Raw genomic sequence first — 13,977 nt, forward strand, 5'->3', positions numbered from 1 at the left:
TGTTCACTGTAGGGCAAATATCATCTTTCATATGAAAGAAAAAGGAGAATAGCATAAGTTCTTACATTAGCCAGGGGTTTCAGAGTCAAGTACAAATCCATACAATGCGATGCAAAATCGTGTTCTTTGTTGTGTTCATCTCAATATGCTCTGTTGTTTCTCTTTCCATTCCATTGCTACTTCACTTTGGTTGGAAAGACTGATGCTAGCTCATATTCATCAACTCTTTTAATTTCATGAAGACACTGTTAAAATCAGATATCCGGTAATTAGAGATTTGATATCCTCACGCTTAGTAGGCAACATGAAACTTTCGTACATACCGAAAACAAAAACAAATGCAAATAAATGTATACCTCTCTTCAAGGGATGGCATTAGCTCTTTGACAACAGAAACAATGATCGACTCATCTGACTTCTCTTGCGATGAAGCTTTCTTTTCTTCACTCACTGCAACACACAAGTGAAAATATAGTAAGAAGATGACTCTTGGGAACACAAGCGTCAAGGATGTCTCAATTAGTTCATGTCGACAGTAAGACAAGTAGAATGAATTTGTACAAGATTCTAAACGTTTTTATCCTCACCTTCTATATCTTCTTGAAGCCTCGACTCGCCTCCAAGATATGAACGTTCATCCGCTTCTAAGTCTAGACCTTGACGGTATGCAAATTTCTCTAGTAAGCAGCCGATCAGGTTATGTGCAACCAAGCTTGTCTCATCAGATATATCTTGGACTGCTAGGTACTGGTTTTTGTTTCTTCTGCGTGGCTTCTGCTCACCATGATCATCAGACTTTATATTTTCAACAGAAAACAAAGACCGAGAGCTGAACTGGTTATCTCCTTCCATCTCAATATCCCTCTCAACCTTAACTCGGATATTGCTCGTACCTATGTCATGTTTATCACTCATACGTGTTGATTTATTGGATGTGGGAGTGACATAAAGAGACCTAGGATGATCTCTAGTAATACTCTCTGTCAGGTCTCTTATAACAATCCTATTGACAGAAGAGCTGTAACAATGCTGGTTGGTTGCGTGTGTAGAATCAGTCGGGTCCAAAACCAAGCATTCTGCACCACTTTCTTCATGATCCGAATCAGAGGACCCCATTGCATCGTCTTGAGTGCCTTTGACTTCAAGCTTTATGTTTCGGCATCTACTCTCGTTATCAAATAAACTACAACTCTCAACATCATCATCATCATCATCATCATCACTGTCTTCTAACTCCTCCATATAAGCATCATCAAAGTCCTCATCAAGCTCATAATTTGGAATACATTGGCAAAATATTTGTTTCACTTGAGCACTCACATTTAATACACACTCTGTCTCTTCCTCAATTGCTTCCCTTGGAAAAACCTTGTGCTCTACATTCCGTGTCCTCCTGTTGACCACTGAAAGAGCTTCCATCAAAGACTTTGGAATAGTGTCCATATCACTGCACTCAAACAGATACTCAATCAACATTTTTCTGACCGCTGATCTTAAGCTGTCATTAGATACTTCAGCTTCTGGGTCTAAACAAAGATGCAATCTTTTCAGCTCAGGAAACCTGACCTTACGGAGTAACCAGACTGCCTTCACTATCTCGTTCTGCAGGTTCTTTGTTTCTGGTGAGAACCGAAAAAAATCTGTGGCAGCAGTAGTTTTGTAGCCAGGACTTAGCTTAAGTGATAAATCTACTAATGACAACGCTTTAGCCAATCGCTCCTGCAGTTTCTCCCTTGCAGAAAGTTCTGAGAGCATCTTCTCGATAATTTGCTTCACCTGGCTTATCAGATCACTTCGACTCTGACCAAATCTACTGGTTTTCAGTTGAGGTATCATTCTTGAACCTTTAAGTTTCCTTTTCATGGCACGGAGGGTCTGCGTTGACAAACTATCTAGCTCATTAAGTACCTTCATTGCAGCATCAAGATGGGACTGCAAGATAGATGTTCTCGCCAAATTCATCTTGCAATCTACCCGGAAATTTGCGGGATCACTAAGAACTTGATGCAGCTGATTAACAATGTCTTCTTTACCAGTCTCGTCTTTTCCCTTTCCGAAATCTCTACTGATCGAATCTTTGATAATCTCTTTCATTTTCCATCGAGTCTTGTCAAAAACAGTAGAACCTCCTGTGACTATCTTTGCGATAAGATAAAGACCTTTATTCGTCATAAAATCAAGCTTTCTGGCAACTTCGAGACTGCTGAACTTTAACTCCTTTTGTTGAACATCATTGCATACTTGTTCACTCTTGCAAATTCCAAATGCTTCCTCTACTCGCGACTTAATGGTCTCGTAGAATATCTGGAATCACAAAAGAGATCTCACTGGAAGGAACTATGAATACTTTTAAAAAAAGAGGGTGAATGAGAGAGACATACATCATCTCCCCTGAGCAAAGATTCAGGGACGAAACTGTTTGAAAATAAGAACAAGAGCTCATAGTCATATAATCAATCAGCTAAACAAAGGGAATAACAAAATAGAAACTCGGTAATGAACCCACTCAGTCTTTCCCGGAGTATGGTCCTTGGATTCAGAAATATCACAACCCAACAGCCACCTACAAGGATTTAAAAGTTTCACTTACAGTGTACTAAAGACAGACAAAACAAAGTCTAAAACTTTTTTTCAGAGGAAGATGAAAAGTTGAAACTTTCACAAAGCCCTAATAAGCAGAGAGATTGATTCGAAATCAAAACACTCGTTTCCTACATCTAAGTTACAACCCAACTGCAGCCACCTACAAGGTTTTAAAAGCTTCACTTCAGGGTGTCAAAGACAGCAAAAGACAAAACAAAGTCTAAAACTTTTCTCCTCGGCACATTAAAGGTTGGAACTTTCACAGAGCCTAATAAGAAAAGAGATTGCTGCATTTGTTTCCTCCATCGAAGTTACAAATTATATTCCTAAATTCACACACAAACATATAAAACCAGAAAGAGAAGAAACCTTCTTTTGAGACGAATCTGCTCATCTTGATCCTTAATCTGTGAAAGTATCGAAGCACAATCATTCCTGAAGAACACTGAACTATCATCATCATCATCATCCATAGCAGTAGCAGATGATGTTCTTCAAAGGAATTGGGAACGACGATTTTGGTTCTTTTCACATCGTTTACTAGTTCATTACCAAAAAAACTTAAACCGGTTTCGAAGATTTAATTATTAATTTTGGGCCATTAATGGGCTTATTAGGTCAATACAAAAAGCCGGCCCAAAAGATAAGAAACTCATCAATCTTCCTACTTCTGAAACTAAAAAAAAAAAAACCTAAAACGCAAAGAGAGAACGTTGAAGACGACGGCGACCGCCATGAAAGACGAAAGTACAAGCAGCAAAAGCAGGAAGAGGAACAAGAACAAGAAGAAACAAAAGAACACTAAACCTTCTAAAGAAGAACCAATCGAGTCGAAACTGAAGAGTCAAAAAGATACCAAAATCAACAAAAACAATAAGCATGGATGTTCTTCTTCTTCAGCTTCATCGAAACGAGCTAAACCTTCCAATTTCCTCGATATGGTTCTCTCTCTCTCTCGATTACATTTTGATTTTTTTTTTGCCGTCTTATGATTGAAGTTTTATGGAGGTTTTGATCAATTTATACAGCTTCGAGAGAGATTATCTGGTGGCCAATTTAGGATGCTCAATGAGAAGCTCTACACTTGCTCGTAAGTTTTGATTTTTTTTTTTTTTTAATTCTTTAGCGTGATTTTAATCTTCAGCTTAGTTCAATAAAAATCTCTGCTTTCTCAGTGGACAAGAAGCATTAGACTACTTTAAAGAAGATCCAGAAATGTTTGATATGGTAATTAAAACTCACACCATTAGCTCCAGAACAAGAATCTTGAGTTGAATTTGTAAATTTTTTTGATTTATGTTTTGTTTTTCAGTATCATACAGGGTATCAGCAACAAATGTCAAATTGGCCTGAGCTTCCTGTTAATTCCATTATAGATTGGCTATTGTCTAGGAGCTCTTCTTTAGTTGTGGCTGATTTTGGCTGTGGTGAGGTTTTCTTTTATCCCTGTATTTTGGCTGTGGTGAGATTTTCTTACCTGTTGAAATCACGCTTTTACCGATATGATAAATCTGTCTCAGGTGATGCAAGGATTGCTAAAAGTGTGAAGAACAAAGTTTTTTCCTTTGATCTTGTCTCAAAGAACCCTTCTGTTATTGCCTGCGATATGTCAAATGTATGTACGTCAGAATCTTTACTGCATTCATGTTACTTTGATGATTTCTTTGTTCCCTTAGACTTAAACTGGTGTCTTTGGGGTTTGCTTTGTGTAGACTTCACTTGAGTCTTCATCAGTGGATGTTGCTGTTTTCTGTCTTTCGTTAATGGGAACAAACTATTCTAGTTACATCAAAGAGGCACATCGAGTTCTTCGTCCAAGGTCAGCTTTTGTTTACTATTGCCAGTTTCTTCTTCGTTATAGGCTTTTGTCATGATTCTGAATAACAGTTCCTATGGGTGTATTCAACAGCGGTATGCTTCTTATAGCGGAAGTAAAAAGCAGGTTTGATCCAAACAATGGAGGAGCAGACCCAAAAGACTTTGTGAAAGCAGTTTGTGATCTTGGATTTACTTCGGTTTTAAAGGTAAAATCTTTTGTCTCTTATATACTCTTATCCTTCTTTTTTTTTCTTCGTTTCCCCTATATGAGAAAGATACTCATTTTGTTCTTTTTGCAGGACGTCTCGAATAAGATGTTCATCTTATTGCATTTCAAGAAAAAGGTTAGTGAATAAATGCTTCCATTAGGTTTGGTTAGACTCAGAGCTTGGATCTACACGTATTTAGCAATAACCTTTTTATTTAATCTTATGAATTGTATAGGAGCAGTTGGATTCAAATCAGAAGACAATAAAGTGGCCCGAGTTGAAAGCATGTTTATACAAACGTCGATGATGGAAGATTTACACAGAATACTCTTTATGTCCGTCAATGTTGTATCACTTAGGCATATTTATCTTCGGTAAAAAAAAAATCAGAATTTTGCACCCGTTGTTTATCAGATTTTGTACGAGTAAATCAATTACGTTGTGGTCTTTGCAGTGTTAAGATAAGTTTTCAGATTTTTGTTAACGTAGAGGTTTTAAGTTCATGAATGTGTCATGCGTCCCTTTTCCCTCCCCCGCTGCATTTTTAGTTTTTAACTTGTCATATATATCAAAAAAGTAAGTTACAAGTATACTTTCAAATTTGGGATGAAAAAAAATGTTAATTCTAAAATTTCTGAACCATTGATCCCATGATACTTTTGTTATTACAGCAGACAAAACGCTGTATTAAATTAGAAGGTTTACAAGATTTAAATTTTTTAACAAGAGATCACGTTTTTCTAACAAAAATGCCAAAAATCTCATGCAATTAGAATTTTTTTTCACTTTCAGTTAGGAACTTATTGTCACTTTCTATACTACAAAACCTCTTTGATTAAAATAATCTCAATATTTGAGAGCAATACGTTGTATGAGTTGTTCCCTATTCGTTGCTATCTTCAGTTCACTTGGTTTGCTACATCTACTTACAGTTACTTCTGCATGATTTCTTAGTCTTCATAGAATAATAAAAAATTGGACACAACATAAACATATATTGAAGTCAGTGTAAATCAAGATCTAAGCTAAGGGATGCAAAAACGTGTTCTACTAAATGTAATGAGTTTCTTCAAATTGATAAACACTAGAAGAATTTTACTATTAGAAAAGAAGGAAACCAAAAAAGTACCAAAAGACTTTTACTCCTACTAATAAGTCAGAGCCAATATTTTATTTTTCTTACAATAATTAATCATATGATCTCACAGTCTCACTTATAAAGTACTAAAAAGTACTGATCTTGTAATAAAAAGGTTCGCCATTTTGATTTCGCCTTTCTCACCGCACCGACGATTTTTTTAGTTTTCTTTTTCTGGCCCGCGATCTCTATATTTTAAAATTCATGCACATTTTTGTCTTTGTGTCAATTAATAAAAGTGAGTTGTTCGTTAAAGATTAATAATAATAAAAGACTTTGTTTTTTTCTTTCAATATTTGTCACTATTTATTTATTTTAATTTTTAATTAAAATAATATATATATATATATATATATTTGTTTCACCGATCCTATCTTTACATTCTAGGAAACTTCCTTACTTTATTTTGTTCATAACTTTGACTTTTTTCCGGTTAAGTCCGGTTATATACATCCGATTTTGTTCGGTTTGTGTATTGTTTAGTCAAATTTACGCTTCTGTAACTTTGGCCGACCAAAAAAGGACAGAACAAAAAAACAGAGAGATATGACATTTTTTCTTGTCACTCTACTTACGCGGATATAGCAAACATCTTTTTTTTCTTCTGATCATTCAGAGCTTTTTGTCTTATTACTAATTCAAAATCCAAAAAACAAACCACAAAAACAAAAAAGTTTACAAAGACATTAAATTCAAATCTTTACCAGCAGTACGACCATTTTTATCACCACATTTTTTACCATTTCTCAATCTGGGTTTTATTATCTTCAGTGTTTTTTTGTGTCACACAACTCAGTTTCAGAATATCTTATTTTTGTATTTTTTTGTTATTCACAAATTGATATTGTTGTCTCTTCTGAGTTTATTGTTTTATTATATTTATGGAAGTCTCTTGATTTCCCTTTTATATCCCCAAAAGGCATATTTTCTTGATGGTACCAAGAATGATTAATTGATCATCAGAAGGGTTTTGATTTGTCAAGTCTCTATAATAATAAAAAAAAAATCTTAATCTTTTGGGAATGGGATCTGTAACTGAGTGTTACTCTAATGAAGTGTTTGAATTAGATCCTAAATGGGTCGTTGATCCTCAACATCTCTTTGTTGGTCCCAAGATTGGTGAAGGTGCTCATGCCAAAATTTATGAAGGAAAGTAAGTTTACTTAATTCATTTTTGCTCCATTTATCAGATTAATATCATAAAAAATCTAATTTTGGCTTCAGTTTAACTCACTCTATGATTCTTAATTCATTATTGATTCCCATTTTCTCGGGGATTGTTCTTGCTTGGTTCTTGAACTTGTGATTGAGTACACAACTTGAGACTTTACATAAGTGAAGAAAAGATTGAAAGTTTTGGCTGAAAAATATGTAGTCTTTAGCAATATATGTTTCAGTTTAATGGGTTGTTCAATTCAATAAGTTAAGGGATCAAAAAGGTAGTTTTTGTATCAATGTTTGCTAACGCATCCACTGGAAATTTAGTGTGAATCAGTTTTTGGTGTAAGTGAGAATTTTGGTTTGGTGACGTGTTATTATTGATGAAGAGTAGTGAGATTGATATGGACTATGGAGATATGGTTTCTTTGTTTAGGTATAAAAACAAAACAGTTGCTATAAAGATTGTTAAAAGAGGAGAATCTCCGGAAGAGATTGCGAAAAGAGAGAGCAGATTTGCAAGAGAGGTCTCTATGTTGTCTAGAGTTCAACACAAAAACTTGGTTAAGGTTCAGCTTCTTATCTTTTACCAAATCTCTGGTTCATATTTCTAGAGAGTTTGGTTAGAGACAAGGCTAAACGTTTTGATTCGGTAACTTTGTGTAGTTCATTGGAGCTTGCAAAGAACCAATCATGGTTATAGTTACCGAGCTTTTACTCGGTGGTACATTGCGTAAATACCTTGTGAGTTTGCGTCCAGGGCGTTTGGACATACGTTTAGCTGTTGGGTTTGGTCTTGACATTGCTCGGGCCATGGAATGCTTACACTCTCATGGAGTCATCCACCGTGATCTCAAACCAGGTGACAGTTTAGAACCGATATCATGCGTCAAGACATTCTAAAAGTTACAATCTTGGTCTTATTTCTATCTTTTTGTTGGATTGCAGAGAACTTGATCTTAACTGCAGATTATAAGACGGTTAAACTAGCAGATTTCGGTTTAGCTAGAGAAGAATCATTAACCGAGATGATGACCGCAGAACTGGTACATATCGTTGGATGGCTCCTGAGGTACTAATAGTATACTCAATGAAATCCTTTTTTCGTGTTCTGTATCTGCCTTTTGGCTCCAACAATTTGCTGAATCCAAAAGTTACGGTTAAACAGCTTTATAGTACGGTCACATTGAGGCATGGCGAGAAAAAACACTATAACCATAAGGTAGATGCATACAGCTTTGCTATCGTCTTGTGGGAGCTTATCCACAACAAGTTACCTTTTGAAGGCATGTCAAATCTACAAGCTGCTTACGCTGCTGCATTCAAGGTTTGATTCTTGATTCTGAAGTCTTAACCATGTGATTCTTGATTTTCAAGTCTCAACCATTTGATTCTTGATATCAAAGTTTTAACCTCGATTAGTAATTCAAACGTTTAGTTCTTGACTTCAGCCATGTCTTGATTTTAAACCGTTTACCATGATTTATACCGTTTGATTATATATTTTCGACCATTTGATTCTTGATTCCGAAGTTTAGCTCTTGATTGTAACATTCTTGGTTCTTGATATTTTTTGTTTGATTTTCTTGATTTCTAACCGTTTAGTTCTTTTGATTTGAAACCCTTTGATTCTTGCTTTCCAACCGTTTGAATCTTTGATCCAAACCATTATTGTTGTATACTTTCATATTTCGGTTAGAACTTGAGGCCGAGCGCAGAGGATTTACCAGGGGATTTAGCAATGATCGTAACATCTTGCTGGAAAGAGGATCCAAACGATCGACCAAACTTCACAGAGATTATTCAAATGCTCCTACGCTGCCTCTCAACAATCTCAGCCCCTGAGCTTGTTCCTCCGTCCATTAAACGAGTATTCTCATCGGAAAACGCTGTACTGCCACCAGAATCACCTGGAACTTGCTCATTAATGGCTGTTAGAGACGGAGATCAGATTCCTACGGATGCAAACTTGCAGCAGAAACAAGTTAGAGGAAGCTTCTTCTTCTTCTGCTGCTGCTAATATTTGATTGTGTGGGTTATAGAGTGAAAAAAAAAAAAAAAAAAAAATGATGCAAATACTTTCATATTTCTTTCTCTAACTTTCTCTCTCAAATCTTTTTCGTTTTCTTCTTCGTTTCTTCTTCATCCCCGACGCCGGCCTCACGCCGGTGGTCGGAAATTTCTCCATGGCACCGAAGAAGCAGAGGAAACCCCTCCGTGGAGTCATCCCTGGTACCTCAAAATTTGCTAGGATTACTGCTCGTCCTGTAGTGGGTAAATCTCTCCTCCCCCCTCAGCTTCCTGAAGGAAACCCCTCCTCAGAGGCGGATCTGTTTTCTGCAACCCCGGAGCCATGTCCTGCGGTTGCTTCTCCCTCTCTGGTCGGTACCACATCAGACGCGCCGATTGAAGCCACCTCGATTTCTGTACCGCCATCAGATCTGAGCTCAAACGCCAATCTGTCTCCTCCTCTCACCGTCGCAGGTTCATCCTCCGGTGTAGTTTATCCAGGAGACAAATCTAGCGACTCAGCTGCGACACAAGATACACCACCGCAGTCTCCCTCAATTCCAACCGTTGCAGGCATCCTCCGGTAAAAGAAACGCCATACCCTCCATGCCGCTAAATTTGCAAAGATTCTGGTCAGAGTAAACCTGCTCAAGGATCTCCCATCTCGGATTGTCTCAGGGTTTAGCGATGGTAGAGAGCTTGACATTGAAGTCTCCTACCCTTGGCTACCTGCGAAATGTGATGTATGTGATCAGTTTGGTCATGTACCCCAAGTGTGTAAGAGAAACCCCACTTCTCTAGCGGGGAGAAGGATTCCTAGGCGCTCAATAAGCAGTCGAGGACGGCCTTCTCGACGTGGAAGATTAAATAGGAAGGCATCTGGTTCCCGTATGGGCAGGTCACTAACAGTCGTTCATTCTATTCCAGTAAACCCTTCTACCTCGGTTAACCCTACTGCTAAGATAGCTGATACTCCATCAAGCAATACGCTTGGCACTCCGGCTTTGGCTTTGGTTTTGGCTTCAGAACTAGAGCAAGTCCAACACAAAGATGGTGAGAATGCGGAGGTTTTAGCAAAAAAAGTGTCTAAGGCAGTCTCAGTCGGAGTCGAACTTGAGCTGCCAACGGAGACACTAGTTCAGAAAGTCACCGATGGGGTTACAACAGAGCTGCCTCTGCCTCACCCTCCTACTGCTATAAAAGTCTCGTCGATTGCACTGTCGACCGTCAACAGTAAATCATCAGGGGTGAAGGAAGAGGAAGCCCCATTTATTTTGGTGTCACGCCGGAAGAGTGGCCGTAAGGTCACTAAGTCACATTAACTACCCATTATCGTGTTTTTTGTATGGAACGTAAGAGGGCTGAATAGCAGTTCAAGACAGCATATGACGAAGGAATGGATTAACATCCGTAAGCCGCTCTTTGGAGATTTTTTGGAGACACATATAAGAGAAGTAAACATTAGGAGAATAACAAGTGTTGTTCCCATAGGATGGAAGTTTTATGGGAATTTCAATCATCACAATTATGCAAGGATTGTTGTTGTATGGGATCCCAGTATATCAGTGGTGATCTATAAGTCCTCGGCACAGATGGTAACATGCGGAATTTTCCTGCCTGCAGAAAATGTAAACCTGACAGTATCTTTTGTCTATGGTTTCAATCAAGTCGAACAGAGGACTTCGCTCTGGGAGGAAATGATCTTACTGCCTAGCACCTCTCCGCTAGCCACTCACCCTTGGGCAGTCCTAGGAGATTTTAATCAAATTTTGCGTGAAGCCCAACACTCTGATCATCAAACTCGCGATGTTGACTTGAGTGGAATGGAAGAGATGAATTTGGCCCTCCAAGACGCAGATTTTTTGAAGCTCAAGCTAAGGGTTTACTTTTTTCTTGGTGGAATAGCAGTGAAGGCCAAACATTCTCGAAGAAAATTGACCATGCGCTAATAAACCAACACTGGGCCTCGAGGTACCCTGAAGCGTATGCAGAATTCTTGGACCCCAAGCAGTCAGATCATACGCCAATCTGGTTTCATCTCCCCACTCTGAGGTACTTCGCAGGCTAAATAAACGGAACATCAGTGGTATTACGGAGCGAGTTAAGGCAGAGGAACAAAAGCTTGACTTACTGCAGAGAGCCATCCTAACAGCCCCAACAGTTGAACTTGCTAGAGAGGAACACAGTGTGAGAGCAAAGTGGAAATTTCTTAGCAATGCGGAGGAAAAGTTTTATCGACAGAGATCTCGAATTAAGTGGGCTCACCTTGGGGATAGAAACACAGCGTTCTTCCACAGAACCGTCACTGCAAGATCTAACAAAAACCATATTCATTTCCTCGAAGATCAAGGAGGCCGGAGGATTACTGATTATAGTGAGCTCAAAGCGCATGCCTCTGCTTATTTTGAGGAAATACTTGATTCAACGAGTCTTCCGACCTCTCCTTGTACTGCAAGCAACATTGGGGAGCTCCTACCTTTCAGATGTTCGCATGTGCAACAGCAACAGTTGGAAAAAGATGTAACAAAGGAGGAAATCAGAGGTATTGTTTTTGCTCTGCCCCTAGACAAGTGTCCAGGTCCGGATGGGTATTCAGTGGAGTTCTTTCGAGCCTCCTGGAGTGTTGTTGGAGCTGATATAGTGGCAGTCCAGGAATTTTTTCGTAATGGCCGCCTGCTTAAAGACTTCAACACAACAAAAATAGCCCTCATCCCAAAGTTCCCTGAGGCCTGCAAGTTAGGAGACTATAGGCCTATCAGTTGCTGCAATCTTGTTTACAAAGTTATCTCTAAGATAATTGCAAATCGACTAAAGCCAATTCTCCAGGAATGCATATCTCCAAATCAAGCTGCCTTTCTTAAGGGTCGTCTTTTGGGAGAGAATGTCCTTCTAGCATCAGAGCTAATCAGACACTACCAAAAGTCATCTTGTTCACCGAGCTCTATGTTGAAGGTGGACATTAAGAAAGCTTTTGATACTGTCTGTTGGGTTTTCGTGTTGAAGCTGCTAGAGGCACAAAGTTTTCCTCCTTTGTTCTGCGTTTGGATTAAGGAGTGTATCACTTCACCTAGATTCACTGTTGCTGTAAATGGTGAATTAGCATGTTTTTTCAAAGGCAAGAAGGGTTTGAGGCAAGGGGACCCACTGTCCCCTTATCTCTTCATCATGGTAATGGAGGTTTTGACTTTGTTGGATAAGGCGGTGATTGAGGGGAAACTAGAACTACACCCACGGTGTCAAACTCCAAATATCACCCATTTGCTATTTGCAGATGATCTGCTGGTTTTTTCAAACGGCTCAAGAACATCTCTCTCCGGAATTGCAGAAGCCATGGCTCAGTTCAAGGAAATGACTGGTCTGGATATGAATCCTAATAAATCAGAACTGTTCTTTGGGGGCTACTCAGAAACCGATGCTACTAGCTTAAGTAACTTTGCTGGTGTCAGATTGGGATCTTTCCCTACTCGTTATCTCGGATTACCCCTGAATCCATCAAGAATATCCAGTGCCACTCTCCAACCGTTCATCGAGAAAATCACTGGCAAGCTACACTCATGGACTGCAAAATTCCTATCGTTCGCTGGAAAAGTTAGATTGATCTCCTCGGTGATCTATGGGATGGTCAACTTCTGGAGCAGTGTATTTGTGCTCCCTAAGCACTTCTACGCTCGTGTTGATTCTTTGTGTTCAGCTTTTCTATGGAAAAACAAGGTGGGTTCTGCTTCTGGTGCAAGAGTAGCTTGGAGAGACATCTGTAGACCAAAGACTGAAGGGGGGTTGGGCATTCGATTACTTGAAGATTTTCAGACTGTGTTTAGGCTAAAACATGTCTGGAACTTTTTCCCCACCTCTGGTTCTTTGCGGGTGGCTTGGCTGCGGGAAAACATTTTCAAACGGAAGAGTTTCTGGCTTACAAATGAGTCAGGTCGGTTCTCCAAGACCATAAATAGTATGCTGCAACTGAACCAATCCTCATCAATTTGCTCAAATGTGAAGTGGGTGATGGTAAATCTGCATCTTTCTGGTTCGATAATTGGACCGACTTTAAACAGCTTATCACCTTTCTCGGAGAAGCTGGGCCTAGTCAACTCCGAGTGAGGAAAAATGCAACAGTTATAGAAGCTTCGAGGAATAGCAACTGGAATCTCCCAGCAGCCCGATCAGAAAATGGTCAAGCACTATTGGTCGCCCTTACGGAAGTATCACCACCTGATGTTAATCGTGGTCCTCATATCTTCCTTTGGCGTCGACTTTCAGGCACTTACTGCTCTTCTTTCTCCTCGATAAGAGACAAGGGAACAAATTAGAGTGAGTTCTCCTTTCGTCCCTTGGGCAGGGAGCATTTGGTTCAAACAACATGTTCCCCGTTTCTCTTTCATTGCTTGGTTGGCAATGCTTCACCGTCTACCTACTCGGGATAGGCTCAGTGGCTGGGGAATGAATGTTCCTCTATCATGCGCCCTTTGCTCCTCCGGTGCAGAAAGTCATAACCACCTCTTTTTTGAGTGTCCGTTTGCCTCTGCACTGTGGGAGTTCTTTGCTGCCAAATTTCTACTCAACCCACCGTCCTCTCTGTCTGCAGTTCCTACATGGATTTCGTTGCTAACCTCCCCAAGTCAAGCCGGCATCTCTGCAGTCCTCAAGCTCCTTTTCACGACTGTCATCTATCACGTGTGGAAGGAACGTAACTCCAGGATTTTTACCACCGCCGCATCAACCATTCCTGCTCTCCGGCGTGCTATTGATCGCTCCATGAGGGATCGTCTCATGTCCTTTACGGGTCCAACCTTGCATTCTTCTCTCCTTCTTGTTTACTTCTCTCATGTATCTTTTTTGTTGTAAATAGTCTCTTTGTCTTTTGTTCCTGTGCTAATGGGTAGTTTTACTTATAGTAGTGTAGTAAGATAGTATGTAATTTTCCGATGGAATAAAATTTTCACATTAAAACCAAAAAAAAAAATAAGAGAAGTGGTTTGAAAATGTAATGAATAATGTATTAGTTTCAATATTAATATATTTTTAACTAATGCGTTTAGTGAGAAAGTACCGAAATTAAGGGAG

The 13,977-nt window shown here is 39.2% G+C and overlaps 4 protein-coding genes across 7 annotated transcripts; 3 read left to right on the plus strand and 1 right to left on the minus strand.

Annotated features, from left to right (window-relative positions):
* Positions 1-9: 9 nt before the first annotated feature.
* LOC147937372 (uncharacterized) lies at positions 10-3,210 on the minus strand. 2 transcript variants are annotated; one of them, XM_087468835.1, is made up of 6 exons: positions 2,953-3,210; positions 2,507-2,563; positions 2,382-2,415; positions 588-2,304; positions 357-450; positions 10-245 (listed from the first exon to the last, which is right to left on the minus strand). In XM_087468835.1, exons 1-6 carry the CDS (start codon positions 3,054-3,056, stop codon positions 206-208), a joined length of 2,046 nt encoding a protein of 681 aa, XP_087324961.1. In that variant the 5' UTR covers positions 3,057-3,210; the 3' UTR covers positions 10-205. The 2 variants fall into 2 exon arrangements, with proteins under 2 accessions (XP_087324961.1, XP_087324962.1); XM_087468836.1 differs by lacking the exons at positions 2,382-2,415; positions 2,507-2,563 and having other exon boundaries at positions 2,953-3,138.
* Positions 3,211-3,317: 107 nt separating this feature from the next.
* LOC104719715 (ribosomal RNA-processing protein 8) lies at positions 3,318-5,094 on the plus strand. 2 transcript variants are annotated; one of them, XM_010437682.3, is made up of 9 exons: positions 3,318-3,524; positions 3,612-3,673; positions 3,759-3,810; positions 3,896-4,010; positions 4,104-4,198; positions 4,296-4,402; positions 4,493-4,607; positions 4,701-4,745; positions 4,846-5,094. In XM_010437682.3, exons 1-9 carry the CDS (start codon positions 3,318-3,320, stop codon positions 4,915-4,917), a joined length of 870 nt encoding a protein of 289 aa, XP_010435984.2. In that variant the 3' UTR covers positions 4,918-5,094. The 2 variants fall into 2 exon arrangements, with proteins under 2 accessions (XP_010435984.2, XP_019086814.2); XM_019231269.2 differs by having other exon boundaries at positions 4,493-4,745.
* A 1,371-nt stretch (positions 5,095-6,465) lies between these two features.
* Positions 6,466-13,876, plus strand: LOC147937373 (serine/threonine-protein kinase STY13-like). 2 transcript variants are annotated; one of them, XM_087468840.1, is made up of 6 exons: positions 6,466-6,901; positions 7,343-7,475; positions 7,573-7,768; positions 7,855-7,978; positions 8,075-8,233; positions 8,606-8,973. In XM_087468840.1, the coding sequence occupies exons 1-5, from the start codon at positions 6,771-6,773 to the stop codon at positions 8,094-8,096; spliced, it is 606 nt and encodes a 201-aa protein (XP_087324966.1). In that variant the 5' UTR covers positions 6,466-6,770; the 3' UTR covers positions 8,097-8,233; positions 8,606-8,973. The 2 variants fall into 2 exon arrangements, with proteins under 2 accessions (XP_087324966.1, XP_087324965.1); XM_087468839.1 differs by lacking the exons at positions 6,466-6,901; positions 7,343-7,475; positions 7,573-7,768; positions 7,855-7,978 and having other exon boundaries at positions 8,606-13,876.
* LOC147937374 (uncharacterized) lies at positions 10,302-13,758 on the plus strand. The gene is made up of 4 exons (XM_087468769.1): positions 10,302-10,812; positions 10,928-12,921; positions 12,969-13,173; positions 13,253-13,758. Exons 1-4 carry the CDS (start codon positions 10,302-10,304, stop codon positions 13,756-13,758), a joined length of 3,216 nt encoding a protein of 1,071 aa, XP_087324895.1.
* Positions 13,877-13,977: the final 101 nt, after the last annotated feature.

This window comes from Camelina sativa, chromosome 10 (genome assembly GCF_030686135.1).
Source record: "Camelina sativa cultivar CO46 ecotype springtype chromosome 10, ASM3068613v1".
Taxonomy (NCBI): Eukaryota; Viridiplantae; Streptophyta; class Magnoliopsida; order Brassicales; family Brassicaceae; genus Camelina; species Camelina sativa.

Excerpts from the sequence above, each read along its gene's own strand:
- LOC147937372 (XM_087468835.1), bottom strand. The coding sequence starts at position 3,056 with ATGGATGATGATGATGATGATAGTTCAGTGTTCTTCAGGAATGATTGT. Across the intron at positions 2,564-2,952 it reads CAGATTCGTCTCAAAAGAAG|GTGGCTGTTGGGTTGTGATA; the intron begins GTTTCTTCTCTT and ends AAATCCTTGTAG. Across the intron at positions 2,305-2,381 it reads CTTTGCTCAGGGGAGATGAT|ATATTCTACGAGACCATTAA; the intron begins GTATGTCTCTCT and ends TTGTGATTCCAG.
- LOC104719715 (XM_019231269.2), top strand. The coding sequence starts at position 3,318 with ATGAAAGACGAAAGTACAAGCAGCAAAAGCAGGAAGAGGAACAAGAAC. Across the intron at positions 3,811-3,895 it reads ATCCAGAAATGTTTGATATG|TATCATACAGGGTATCAGCA; the intron begins GTAATTAAAACT and ends TTTGTTTTTCAG. Across the intron at positions 4,746-4,845 it reads TATTGCATTTCAAGAAAAAG|GAGCAGTTGGATTCAAATCA; the intron begins GTTAGTGAATAA and ends TGAATTGTATAG.
- LOC147937373 (XM_087468840.1), top strand. The coding sequence starts at position 6,771 with ATGGGATCTGTAACTGAGTGTTACTCTAATGAAGTGTTTGAATTAGAT. Across the intron at positions 6,902-7,342 it reads GCCAAAATTTATGAAGGAAA|GTATAAAAACAAAACAGTTG; the intron begins GTAAGTTTACTT and ends TTCTTTGTTTAG. Across the intron at positions 7,476-7,572 it reads AACACAAAAACTTGGTTAAG|TTCATTGGAGCTTGCAAAGA; the intron begins GTTCAGCTTCTT and ends AACTTTGTGTAG.
- LOC147937374 (XM_087468769.1), top strand. The coding sequence starts at position 10,302 with ATGACGAAGGAATGGATTAACATCCGTAAGCCGCTCTTTGGAGATTTT. Across the intron at positions 10,813-10,927 it reads AAGGGTTTACTTTTTTCTTG|TCAGATCATACGCCAATCTG; the intron begins GTGGAATAGCAG and ends GACCCCAAGCAG. Across the intron at positions 13,174-13,252 it reads CCTTTGGCGTCGACTTTCAG|GGAGCATTTGGTTCAAACAA; the intron begins GCACTTACTGCT and ends TCCCTTGGGCAG.